The sequence below is a fragment of the Acartia tonsa genome, chromosome 1 (assembly GCF_053477335.1).
Source record: "Acartia tonsa isolate MP-2025a chromosome 1, ASM5347733v1, whole genome shotgun sequence".
In the NCBI taxonomy this organism is placed as follows: Eukaryota; Metazoa; Arthropoda; class Copepoda; order Calanoida; family Acartiidae; genus Acartia; species Acartia tonsa.
The window spans coordinates 3,932,804-3,947,151 of NC_137260.1; the positions used below are offsets into that span (position 1 = coordinate 3,932,804).

Here is a 14,348-nt window from a genome sequence, read left to right on the forward strand (position 1 = left end):
TTTTGATTGGTTGGTTAGTCCCAGACATGTTAAACCAATAATTTACAGAAGGGTTTATTTTGTTTATTATAATTGGGGATGTAAGATCCATTGTCTTATCCCTTAAGAACCCTGGGTTTCGTTCCTTTCCTAATCATTTAGGCATGCTCTAGGCCCAAAGTTTCGATCATTAACTCAATTATTCGTAATATTTTTGGGTATAAGTTTGTATATTTATATATTTAAATTCAATAGTTGAATTCAATTAGTAGCGAAGATTTTCTATAATTCCAAATTTATGTCCTTTACGTTTAGGGGAAACGTGGTTTTCTCGGCGTTTAATTCAGACAGACGACTAATTTTTTATGTACATAAACATTCCTCTATTAATAAATTCTTAAAAACCACATAAAAACAGTAAGCATTATTTGATAATTTTATTTAAAAGTATAAAAATACATGCATAAATTAATTATAGGAATAACATTAATGCCACTGATATGAAGCAATCAAATAGATATTAAATTGTGGTAAATTATCATTATTATATTTTTTTTTATAAAAAAGGAATTACGAAAGGAAAATATTTGAAAGAATTATATTTTGAATTAACTTTTATTTATACAATAAACAAGTTTCATATTTTGTTATAGTTTAACAATAACAACATTTAATTCTCAAAAGATCGGAAGATAATTTTTAAATTATGTCATAATGATGATTTTTACTAGTAATAACTTTAGAGTTAAAAGTATTTTTTTCTGGTATAAAATTTCTTCTATTAAACAGTATGGCAGCTTAAATTAAGTTTAAAATTATGCTTTCCTTAAAATTGTAAATTGTGCATTATAGAAAATCTGCAGAAATAAGGGGCTTTACCACATAGTTCCTGCCAAGCAATGTTACCTACCTTACTTTTAAATAAGTGTGTTGGGACTTAGACTTTGTGTTGGGGCCCGAACCCAGTACCCAATAAAACCTTATCTAACCTGACCTTAAGTAACAAACAAACTAGCGAAAAAACTACCCTTCTACCCTTTTTATAATTTATTTTAAAAATCAGGAGTGAGGGGGGGGAGGTATTTGTGGTAAGCAATGCACTTTTTTAGATAACGCCCCTTTTCCCCTCAAAAAAATAATGAAGAACTTATATGTTATGCAAAAGCACATGTGTAAATTTGTGTTTTCTTTAAAAATATATATTTCCTTATTAATACATAATATATTAACTCAATCTACTTCTGGAAGGATCCTGCGTTTTGTAAGTGGAGCAATATACCCCCCCTCCCTACCCCTCACATTTTTAAAAATATACTCGAAAATAACACAATGTCTTCAAAAAAGTTTGCACATCCTTTGAACTGTTACATCCTATACTACAAAAATCTAAAATAAAAAGTTCCAACTCTAACCTATGTTGCCCTCTTCAACCTTACTTAACCTAACCTAATAATTGCAATAAAGTTTGTGTTTGTTTGAAAAGGGCTTGGGGGGGGGGAGTTATGAAAGCTCCTTTGACAAAATGGAGGTTTTATCCTATTTTCAAATGATATATCGCAACACACATTTTTTGTTAGAGTGTTGATTCACTTCCGCTTATTATCACATCCTATTTATATCCGCTGGATTAGAACAGGTTCTCAGCCATACTGAAATATAATGTATAGCATTGCAATGCAATTTGTGATACATATGCTGATATGGCTTCGAAACCGATTAATATCCGCTGGATTTGATCCGGTTCTCAGCCATTCTGAGAAATCAAGTATGACATCGTTTTACAGACAATTTTTCGACGAGTATTATTACAAAATCATATATACTAGTTTTGTTAGCCCGGGCCTTCGGCCCCTTGGAGCCAACAAACATGGTGTTAATTAATCTTAAATTTATTTTTCTTTTAATATTCGCGGAAAGCTGACTATAAAACGATGCGCTAAATAACTATCATCACTTTCTCAATTGATCTTTGTACTCTTACAGAAGTCTTCGGAGATCACTATTTAAATGCTCATTTATTTAACATAAAATTTATTAATAATATATCAAAACATTAAATTTAATCTATTAAAAAAACATTTGTGAAAAAAGCAGCTAAAATACTCTAAATGCAATGCATGTCTACAGCACACTTAAAAATACGCTTACAGATACTCCATTTTTATAGGGCTATTATATTTATCTCGAGGCGCTTTTTGCACTTATAACCATGGAGGGTCATTAGACTATATTTTTACACTGGTACCCAAAGTTTAGTAACCTCTTTTTATCATTTATTCGCTTAAAAACTTTGGGTACTATTATTGGGATTTTTATTAAAGTTTTCAACAAATGATTCTTTAGTAGTTAATTTAAAGTTTTTTTATAATTGGGGATGTATTATTGTACATGTAATTTTATCATCAATGCCTTTGATTTTTTCCTGTTTTATAGTTAACTGTTATTTGTCATCAGATATGTTGTTTACTTATTATTGCTGCGTTAAGCATGGACATAATTAATAATTCTTGTTTTGAGAATTCTTATCCATATTTTATTTTCCAGTGTTACTGGCTTAGAAACCGATTAATAACAGCAGGATTAGAACCGATTTTCATCCATACTAAAAAAACATGTATATCATCGTATTACAGACAATTTTCCACGAATATTAAAATGAAAATAACAAAACTGCTTTTAATTTTATAATTTTTTAGAAATTTTAATAATCGCGCAAAGCTGTCTATAGTACGATGAATAAATATTATTTTACTATGCTTTACTTATATATCACTTTTTTCTATGGTCTTTTATTATTGGTATTTATTTATTATTTTCACTACTGTCTGAAATGTTTAAAGGTTTTGCCTCTTCTATTTTGTTTAAATCATCATCCTCCATTTTTAACTTCTCAAACTCCTGTTCATGATAATTGTTCATTTTATATTTAGCATAATAGAGACGTTAAAAATGGTACCTTCTGCTGATATGTCAGGCTAAGGTTTAAGACAAAAAATGTGCAATCGACAGGTTGATTGCCTTCTTGATGTTACTTTACCTTATACCTAAGTGTATGGACATATAACAAGGCACTGGCACCCCTTAATTATCCTTAGATGTCGAATCTGACATTACAGTGTCATGAACAAAATCCTCCAAAATCACATAAAAATCTTTTTAAAAATTAAACAAAATCTTATGTTATTTTATTTAAATTTTATTAGATTTTTATGCGATTTTGAAGGATTTTTCACAAAAATAATTTTGCCTCACTAAGCGACCCTAATTTTTTTTGAAAAAGAATCCACCTCATTAGCCTTGCCTATGCAAGGTAATATACAAGGGTATAAAGATACTAGAAAAGGGTTTAGACGTTAGAAAAGAGTAACTAAAGATTTGATTTAATTTCACCAGAGGTAGTCAAAAAGAAATTAATTGGCCATCGATCAATTCAAAGATATTTTATCAAAAAGCTGTAATTTATTTTTTATTAACAACTTTTCAAGCTGTTTTATAGATCTCGGTAAAGAAACTTGAAAGAAAACATGACATTGTTTCAATCATATTCATTTCTTAAGTTTTCTATCTTTATCTAAAAAAAGAACATTGATCATTCCTTATTGGCTTCGACATCACTATCCCCATGCTCAGATCCCTCCTCGTCATCACTATCAACAGAGGAGTCTATCTCTATATCAAGCTGGATGCTTCCGGCAGGCTTCAACTTTTTCCTAAAAAATAAAAAGGAAAGTTACACTAAGGTGTCTAAATATAGATTATTCGGTTTTGCAAAGCTAACTCGAGCTGGTCATAAGTGTTTCATACTTAAATAAAAGTAAGATGATCTTGGTAATTTTACCACAGGATCCAGTTAGGGTTCTTCCTTACAGTAAAGTATCTTATGCGTCCAGGGAAGGTTAATAGCTATTTTGGCGAAGGGTTAATCAAGCATCCAAAGAAAATTTTTTCCTAGAAAAAATGAACCAACTTGCTTTCAATTTTAAACATCATTGCTTTTATAAATACTATTGTACCTAATATTTAAATATGCATAAAATTAAACAGAGAACAATAGTTTCAGGTTATATTTTTAAAAATAAAAATATATTTTTGTTGCAGATAGTCCTTTTGAAGTAAGTAATGGGTAGCACCTCAGGGTTAGATCACCGTAGTTTGAGCTTGCAGGGTTAGGCATAGAAAAAAACTTCCCCCACCCCTCTATACTTATTTCTAATTTATTTCAGACTTAAGGAAGTACTTGATTGACCTTTTGAGGGAAAGCACCTTCCAATCTCTACCTGATATTATAGATAACACCAATGAGAATGATGACCAAAGCCAAGCTGCCCACAATTATCCAGACAAGATAATATAAATACTAATCTACCTGATATTATAGATGACACCAATGAGAATGATGACGACAGCCAAGCTGCCCACAATTATCCAGACAAGATAATATAAATACTAATATACCTGATATTATAGATGACACCAATGAGAATGATGACGACAGCCAAGCTGCCCACAATTATCCATACAAGATAATATAAATACTAATCTACCTGTAATTAAAGATAACACCAATGAGAATGATGACGACAGCCAAGCTGCCCACAATTATCCATACAAGATAATATAAATACTAATCTACCTGATATTATAGATAACACCAATGAGAATGATGACCACAGCCAAGCTGCCAACAATTATCCATACAAGATAGTATAAATACTAATCTACCTGATATTATAGATGACACCAATGAGAATGATGACGACAGCCAAGCTGCCCACAATTATCCAAACAAGATAATTCTTCACCCAATTTGTGTCCTCCTCTTTTGTCCGAATAGGACCAGTCCTGATTTTCAAAAAAATAAACGTAAACTAAAAGATTTATTGATGGAAAGTCAGATAAAATAATTCGTCCAATTTAAAAAGGATTTATTTTTTGGATATAGTCTCTTTTGTGGCATAGCCACTCAAGGGACGTTTCTTCATATTTTCACAGTAGCTTTTCTCCTATTTCTAGCCCCTTGCGGGGAGACTCTAACCCTGCGGGGCAATCACCTGACCCAATATAACCTAACCTATCCTTGGAAAATGAATATCAATTGCATAGTATCGAATCCTAGACAATTTTCCATGAATATTGAAATAAGCCTTATAAAATTAATATTAGTTTTGTTATCTCGGGGCTTACAAAGCTAGTTTTAAACTTACATTTTATATTTTAATATCAGCGGATAGCTGTCTATAATTCGATGCGATAAAAGATTCTATAATGATGCTTTTCAGAGCAGCTTCCACAGTTTAAGTATAGATTCCTTGGTGTAGACTGGTCAGCTGATTGATCAGCTAATCTAGGGGCAGGACTCTGGGAGGAAACACCTCCATCACCTCCCTTCTCATCATTGGTTAAGCTCTCTTCTTCAGTATCCTCCTAGCAACAATAAGTATAAGTTCTAATAAAAATCATTTTATTTACTGGTCCCCAAAGTTTCATAACATAAATTTCTTATTTGGTGTTTTAACGACTTTGGGGAATTTTAATGAGTTTCGATTGGTTGGTTCAGTGTCAAAACAATTCAACAACTAATAGTAATCTACAGAAGAGGTATTTTTGTGTATAATCATTGGATCAATTTATCCGACATTGTACTAGCTTAGACCAGGTACAGGTTTACCTAAGCACGACAGAAAAAAAACATCTTTTGTAAACATTTGCTGTAAAATCCTTAGTATTTTGAAAAAACAATCAATATTATAAAAAAATAGCCCCATCCACCAATATATTCAATTTAGGAGGGTGGGTTTTCAGTGCTTAACAGAGACTTTGAGGGAAAGCACTCTGCTAAAGTTTATGATTACCTTCTCTTTATTTTCAACATCAGGTCCTCTGATAAGGTCTTGTATCTTGGCATTTGTCATATCTTTCTTCTTCCGAGAGGTTTTAAAATATCTCTCCGGAGATCTGACACCATAGATTATTTTTAAAAATGCTTAAGAAATTAGCCTAAACCCTGTGAATGGAACATTAGAGAAAAACACTAGAGATTGAAAGGGTTAAATAACTGTATCTCCCCATCGCAACCGCCTTGTGTAACCTTCATATTGGGTCATTGAAAATCAACCAATGCAATGGTGTCGCCAAGTAGTAGAAAATAATTTAGAAGCAGACGAAAGAGGTCTTTGAAAAAGGAAGGGAGGTAGTTGTCTGTATATATACATCTATACTATAGATCTGTTAATGGAACAATTGATATACTGCAAAGATTCACTGTGATCATATTGGTCCGATTTACTAATTATAAATCTAGATCTACTAGATCTATTAAATAATCCTTTCCTGTTGTACTCAATGCCTCTCCAGCCCTTATCTTCTCTGGCAATCACCTAAGAAAAACAATTTTGATTCTGTAGCTTAAAATCATTGGTTGAAAGGTTTAAACTCTTCAGTATGTAACCAACCAATCAAAATTCAAAAAAAGTACCGAAAGTTTTGAGCTAACAAATTAGATAATGCGATTATAAACTTTTAAATAAGACTTAAAGAACGTGTACGGTGTCCTAACTTTTTTTTGTTTAACCCATTCGTGATGAGCTCCCAAAGTTCAAAGTTTTGATTCACCGGGCTTTAACAAAATAGATTTTTTCAATAATTAAAAAACAGAATTCAAAATGTAAAGTGTCAAATTAAAGATATTACTATTTTTGTTCATAATGGCAATTTTCTCAGGGAGTAAGGGAGGGGACAATGGGCAATTAATTCAATTTAAGAGTTTTTGAAGAAAGGCCATGAAATCCAGAATAATCCAGAAAATTTGGTGGAAATTGTAAAGTAATTGTTGATTAAATCTAGTAAACCATAAACTAAGAAAAAAGTTCCAAGAAAAAAAGCAATCATTTGAAAATTAAATTACCAGTATTACAGACTGACATAACCATTCTGTAATTAATAACTAGAAAAATCTCCCTGGAACACTCCAGATGACAGAGAAAGAGAAAAGAGATTTGTGGGCAAGTGATGTGAACACGGAAAAAAGGGGCAGGCAGGCTTTAGGGTAACTGCTAGCTGGCTGGCACGCCTTCCTGTCCCTTTTTATCCTGTTTATTTTTCCCACCTCCCTTCTCCATTTCCCTTTCTCATCTACTTTAAAAAAGGAGGTGGGGTAGAAGGGAGTGAAATATGTGGGAGGGGGGCCATGTATTTATATTTAAACTTCTCGCTGTCTGCAAAACTATATATATTCAAAACTAACACAGCGAGTAGCGGCATTTCTTGCGCAAGTACCCAAACTCAGTCATAAACTGCTAAATTCTTGCACATTCCCTTTAAGCCAGTACCCAAAGTCTGAGACTCCTAAAGATTGAATATTCGATCCATTGTCCCCTCCCTTACTCCCTGAGAGTTGATACAATACAGAAAACAATAAAATAAGAAGAAAGTTCCAAGAAAAAAGCATTCATTTGAAAATTATATTACCAGCACATCAAACTGACGTAACCATTATGTAATTAATAACTAGAAAAATCTCCCTGGAACCCATTGAACCCATAGCCCCTGCCCCATAGCCCAAAATTTAATTGGATTCTTAAATTGTTTATTAAACAAATATCACAATAAAGTTTTTATCTATGAAATGCTATTTTCTGGAGAGAAAAAAAATTTTAAAACCAGCCACATCATAACAAATTAAGTTTATTGATACTTGTCTGCAATATTCAAAATTAACAAACGAGTTAGCGGCATTCTGTGCGCTAGTACCCAAAGTCAGTCAGAAACTGCTAAATTCTTGCACATTCCCTTTAAGCCAGTACCCAAAGTCTGAGACTCCTAAAAATTGAATATTCGATCCATTGTCCCCTCCCTTACTCCCTGCAATTTTCTTCTTTATTTTTTGCGTTTTTGTACTTTAAAACCAACTTATTTTTTTAAAACTTAAATTACTTTTTTAAAGAAGATGTCTACAAAAAAAAAACGATTTCATATCTAAATTCTATGGATCATTTTACATCTACTACTTACTAAAAACACCGACTAGTTTTTTTTTTTTTAAATCACGAAAGTTAGGACACGTTCTTTTACAGATGATACGTACGCTATTGCTGCGCTACTTTTAATTATACAATATAAATTTTTTTTAAGCGAAGCTTTCTATATTTAGGGTCGGTCCGTCTGTCCGTCCGTAACGAATAGATCTTTTCGTTAATTTAGGCATGTTAGAGTTATCCTATCGATTTCAAACTTTGCATGGTGTTTCCTATAGTAGTTAGGTACAATTTAGAAGGCATAGCAACTCTTTAATTAATACCAGAATGTCCGTACGTCCATTTTAAACATGTCGATTTTTAAAATTTACAATCTACAAGAGTTAATGTTCGTTTGTCCTGCCGTTTCAAAGCATCGCGTTTATGGATGTTGTCATCCTTGTTTTAATATAAAATATTCATGGCCTATGATAACATGATGAAAGTTGAGACAATTAATCCTGGATTTTGGTAAACATGAGATTTATTAGAATTTATTTATTTTAAAACTTCACACATTTTTTATTTGATAAAACAATGTTAATTTTTAAAAGCGAAGCTTTTCTATAATTAGGATCAGTCTGTCCGTACGTCCGTCCGTTACAGTTAGCTCTTTTTGTTAATTTAGACAGGTTAGAATTGTCCTATCGATTTCAAACTTTGCATGCTTATTCCTATAACAGTTAGGTACGACTCAGAAAGCGCAGCAACTATATAATCGTTACCAAAAAGTCCATTTAAAACAAGCTGATTTTTTACTTTTTTGACAACAAATCTTTTAATGTTGAAATTATCCTATTTATATGATTTTTTGAATACTGATTCCTATTACAACAAGGTAAAGTGTTAAAGCGAAGCATCTCTATCATCAAGTCCTAAAAACGGCAGTATATCCTTAAACAGTATTCAATCAGTTTATTTAATCAGTTCGTTCGTCATTCCATTTCAGAGCTTCGCTTTTATGGATATTGTCATCCTTGTTTTATAAAAAAAAGTTAGGATTTTTATATAAAGAATTTGCATTAAAATATTTTTTCGGTTATCCTCAAAGTGCCTATTCAAGCACAGAATGCACCTTTTAATTTTATAATAAAATAAAATTAGGGAGTTTTTTGTTTATTTATTTAAATTTTCAGGTTAGGTTAAGTATAGTTACTACTTGGTATCCCGCAGGATTAGATCAACGCAGGTATAGGCCCAGCAGGGTTTACGCAATTACAATTGGAATTGATTCTACCAGTCGCTGAAAGATTGCTATAATACGATGCGTTAAATAAGTATTATCATCTTTATTTAAATCAATTTTTCGTCTATTGTCTTATCCCTTAAGATCCCTGACCAAGGCTACCTAGTGCAGATTTGTTGTATGTAACTAAAGAAACAAAACATCTAAACTTGAGTTATATTATTATTAAATAGTGCAATTTATATAATGATAAGATAATCTAATATTACAAGTTTAATTACCCCGAGGCACATAGCTTAGTGTTGTTCAACAATGGATATATTATTACTTGGATAGTACACCAGATTTTTATGTTCTATAATAATGTGAAACACGCAGCGGGCTAAAATAATAAAACATTCTCCCATCACCCCCCCTCCAACTGGATGAACTACTTGACAGGGGAAATAGCAATTGACGACAAATTTTCGACTGTCATAATATCCACATATATTTTACATCCATTGGTTCAACTCTGATTTTATCACACATGGCTATAATGAAATAGATTTTATGTCATCAATTTAATAACACATAAGGTGGTTTCCCTCAAAAAAATCTAGCGAGCACAGAAATTCCCATCCATATTTTAAAAATTATTAATATGGGTGGTGGAAGGGGGCTAATCCTGCTGGGCTACCCTGTACAAAATATAACCTAATCTAATCTGACCTAAAGTTTTATACAAACACACACAAAAGCCATCCATATCCCTTTGTTTTTTTTTTATCTATTTTGAAAATATGATGATGTGTTCTAAAGGAACCTTTTGGGAAATTACCAAAATGATTTTATTTTGGGTTCAAATCAAGTAAAATTCAAATAAAAACAAGGATGACAACTCTTTACACATAGAACACAGGAGGACTGAGCTTGGAAATAACTTTTACAGTACCAGAGCTGCAAAGAAATGGAACGAACTGCCAAATGATATAAAAATGGTGCCTAAACTGTCATCATTCAAGAAAAGAGTTGCTGAATATTTAGCCAACCAAAACTGATGACTGCTGCCCAGTAAACCTCTTATTATAGTCCTATGTTTGGGCTCTCAAGAGTATTATCAACATAAACATAAACATAAAGCGAAGCACGTAGGACAAACGGACATTAACACTTGTATTATAGTGTCAGAACTAAATAATCAGAATATAAATGTATAAGAGTCCAAGCAAAATTGTAAGTAAATTTATCAAAAAAAACTGCTTGATACAAGATAATGTTTATGGACATACTTTTAGGATTTTTGATTATAGAGTTGCTTCGGCTATAATATTGTACTCTGTTGTCCCAGGAATCAATATACCAAAAATCAGATCAATCGGATAATTAGATCACATAAAAAATTGTTGTTAAAAAAGTAGAAAAATCAACATGTTTGTAATGATTATATAGTTGCTACGCTTTCTAAATCGTACCGTACTACTACAAATTAACGAAAAAAGCTATCCGTCTAAAATTATGACATCTGCCATTTTCCTACCTTATAAAAGTATTCAAGCTCTGGTATTCTATCTGTAATGACAACTGAGAAAGTGCTGGTCGGTAGCTGGTGGGTCATGCTCCACTCATTTGGTGACGAGACAAGTGCTGGAAAAAAATAATTTTTTTATTAAGATCCCGGGAACCTGCTTGAAGTAACATGATATCTATCTATATATAAGATCCTGCCAACCGCCGCGCTGTACCGATATGGTTCGCCTTTACAATGAAACTTTTTATGGGTCCAACGAAGATTTATAAATATTTTGGAAAGGGTACCTCTACCCATGTGAAATGGCCTCTGAAAAAAGACTTTTCAATGATTAATAACAATACCTGTCAAAAATTGTATAATACTTTGTTGAAATAATTGGACGTTTCTTTAAGGTATACTAACAATCAAATATACACTGATCGATTATTACAAAACAATATTTATTTATTGCATTGTATTATAGACAGCTTTCTGCGGATGTTAAAATAAAATTTTTATAAAAAATTTGATCAGTTTTGTTAACCTCAAAGGGTTTAAGTTTTACAAATATATTTTAATATTCGTGGAAAATTGTCTGTAATACGATGCTATACATGATTTTTCATGATGGAAAAATATTTCTAACTACCTGACTTGACTAGAAACTGATCAGCACAATCAACTCTTTGAACCAACCCATCCCAAGAGACCAAAACTGCCGTCAAATTAACCTTAAATAAAAATAACATCTTAAAAAAATAATCAAAACTGTTTGTAGTATGACTGACGTACCAAGAAAGTTATAAATTGGATGCTCTTCAGTATAGAGAATCGTCACAAAAAAAAACTTCCGATATAGTCCCGTTGAGTGACAACGCCTCTAAAAGGGCGTTTTGTCGTATTTTCACAGCAGTTTTATCCTATTTCTAGCCCCTGCGTGGGGCTCTAACTCTGCGTGGCCAATTGCCTAACAATGCGGGGCAATCACCTAACCTAACTTAACCTAACCTAACCTACCTTGGAAATACGACGAAACGCCCCTTAAAAAGGCGTTATCACGAAAGGGATTATACCCAAAACGTCAACCGTCTATTTTTAACCCATTCTGTTTCTTACAGTTAGGTGGACGGTCATATCGAATAATAGGGGAGCTTCGCTACTAAAAAGAGAAAGTGTTAGGTAGCTATGCTGAACGTTAAATACGTTACAGATATGAATTTCCAGTGATCTAGTGGGATAAGACAATTGTAAAATAAATGCCCAATTCTGATGAACAATGTTTACCCTTGTGTAGAACAAAATTATTGTTCAAAAAGTTTTTATTTTTAAAATTTTGAACCAACCAATCAAAATTCAATAAAGGTATCTAAAGTTTTTAAGTCAACGAATAAGGTAACGTGTTTATAAAACTTTGGGTACCAGTATACATAATTACCAGTCCAATGTCTCCTCCCTCCCTGTGTATTAAACATGTTTGTATTAAGAATTACATATGTTGGATGGTAAATAAAACTTTGGGTACCAGTATATATAATAAACAGTCTAATGTCCCCTCCCTACCTGTGTATTACACATGTATGTATTAAGAATTACATACGTTGGATGGTAAATAAAACTTTGGGTACCAGTATAATTACCAGTCTAATGTCCCCTCCCTCCCTGTGTATTAAACATGTTTGTATTAAGAATTACATATGTTGGGTGGTAAATAAAACTTTGGGTACCAGTATACATAATTACCAGTCCAATGTCCCCTCCCTCCCTGTGTATCAAACATGTTATTAAGAATTACATATGTTGAGTGGTAAATAAAACTTTGGGTACCAGTATAATTACCAGTCTAATGTCCCCTCCCTCCCTGTGTATTAAACATGTTTATATTAAGAATTACATATGTTGAGTGGTAAATAAAACTTTGGGTACCAGTATAATTACCAGTCCAATGTCCACTCCCTCCCTGTGTATTACACATGTATGTGTTAAGAATTATATATGTTGGGTGGTAAATAAAACTTTGGGTACCAGTATACATAATTACCAGTCCAATGTCCCCTCCCTCCCTGTGTATTACACATGTTTATATTAAGAATTACATATGTTGGATGGTAAATAAAACTTTGGGTACCAGTATAAATTATAATTACCAGTCCAATGTCCCCTCCCTCCCTATGTATCACACATATTTATATTAAGAATTACATATGTTGGGTGGTAAATAAAACTTTGGGTACCAGTATAAATTATAATTACCAGTCCAATGTCCCCTCCCTCCCTGTGTATCAAACATGTTTGTATTAAGAATTACATATGTTGAGTGGTAAATAAAACTTTGGGTACCAGTATACATAATTAACAGTCCAATGTCCCCTCCCTCCCTGTGTATTACACATGTTTGTATTAGGAATTACATATGTTTGATGGTAAATAAAACTTTGGGTACCAGTATAATTATCAGTCCAATGTCCACTCCCTCCCTGTGTATTACACTTGTTTGTATTAAGAATTACATATGTTGGGTGGTAAATAAAACTTTGGGTACCAGTATAATTATCAGTCCAATGTCCCCTCCCTCCCTGTGTATTAAACATGTTTGTATTAAGAATTACATATGTAAGATGGTAAATGCAAATTATATTCAAGTTTAACCTACTACTAAATAATAATTATGATAAAGATACAATTTTTAAAGCGAAGCTTTTGTATAATTAAGGTCGGTACGTCCGTCCGTACGTCTGAGACAGATAGCTTTTTTCGTTAATTTAGGCATGTTAGAATTGTCCTATCGATTGCATGGTGATTTCTGTAGTAGTTAGGTACGATTTAGAAAGCGTAGCAACTCTATAATCATTACCAGAATGTCCGTACGTTCATTTTAAACATGTTGATTTTTCTACTTTTTTAACATCATATTTTTATGTAATCTAATTATCCGAATGATCTGATTTTTGGTAAATTAATTCCTGGGACAACAAAGTATAATGTTATAAGCGAAGCAACTCTATAATCAAGTCTTAAAAATGTAAGTATATCCTATTATTCAGTTCTGACACTATACAAGTGTTAATGTCCGATTGTCCTGCGTGCTTCGCTTTTATGGATGTTGTCATCCTTGTTAAAGAAAAGATTGTTTAATCATTGAAGTAACATCATTTAGACCCATCAATGTAAATTTGTTTTCTTCTGCTATTCAAGGGGTCATTAGTAAATGAGAAACAAGTCACAAAACAGGAAATATACATAACATTTATGAATTTAATTTTAAGCCAACCTTTTTTTAAATCATGCATTTTGCAAAAGGTTTTAAATTTGAATTTATCTGAGCGAATAAATATTTTCATTAAAGAAAAATAGATGTACTTCGGATGCATTATCCATAATACTAACTTTTTATCTACGGAAAAGTGTTTAATTACACAATAAGAAAACATTTTAGTAAATTTTAATAGAGTCAGAACGATTTTTTAAATAGTGAAACCCTTTTTTGCGTTACACTAGCGTTTCGTTTCAGGGATCTAAAGGAATAAACAAATGGATGTTCATTCCCATTGATGATACACAAGATTATACCCTTTGTAGGTGACAATTATTGGTTTAAACGTTTGGACACTTTACATAATAAACTATCCAACAAAAATTCAAGTCCCCAAAGTTGTTATGCCAACGAATACGAAAACCTTAC

The 14,348-nt window shown here is 32.2% G+C and overlaps 1 protein-coding gene across 1 annotated transcript in view; it reads right to left on the reverse strand.

Annotated features, from left to right (window-relative positions):
• Window positions 1-409: 409 nt before the first annotated feature.
• The window catches only part of LOC145331979 (uncharacterized), a 32,776-nt gene continuing 18,837 nt past the window's right edge, over window positions 410-14,348 (reverse strand). Inside the window, exons 2-9 of the mRNA XM_080176906.1 lie at window positions 11,319-11,400; window positions 10,697-10,803; window positions 6,310-6,356; window positions 5,832-5,934; window positions 5,286-5,403; window positions 4,702-4,819; window positions 3,573-3,689; window positions 410-2,875 (exon numbers count right to left, since the gene is read on the reverse strand). Of these exons, the coding sequence (XP_080033032.1) occupies window positions 2,782-2,875; window positions 3,573-3,689; window positions 4,702-4,819; window positions 5,286-5,403; window positions 5,832-5,934; window positions 6,310-6,356; window positions 10,697-10,803; window positions 11,319-11,400 (786 nt within the window). The 3' untranslated portion in view covers window positions 410-2,781. The remainder of the gene's footprint in view (window positions 2,876-3,572; window positions 3,690-4,701; window positions 4,820-5,285; window positions 5,404-5,831; window positions 5,935-6,309; window positions 6,357-10,696; window positions 10,804-11,318; window positions 11,401-14,348) is intronic.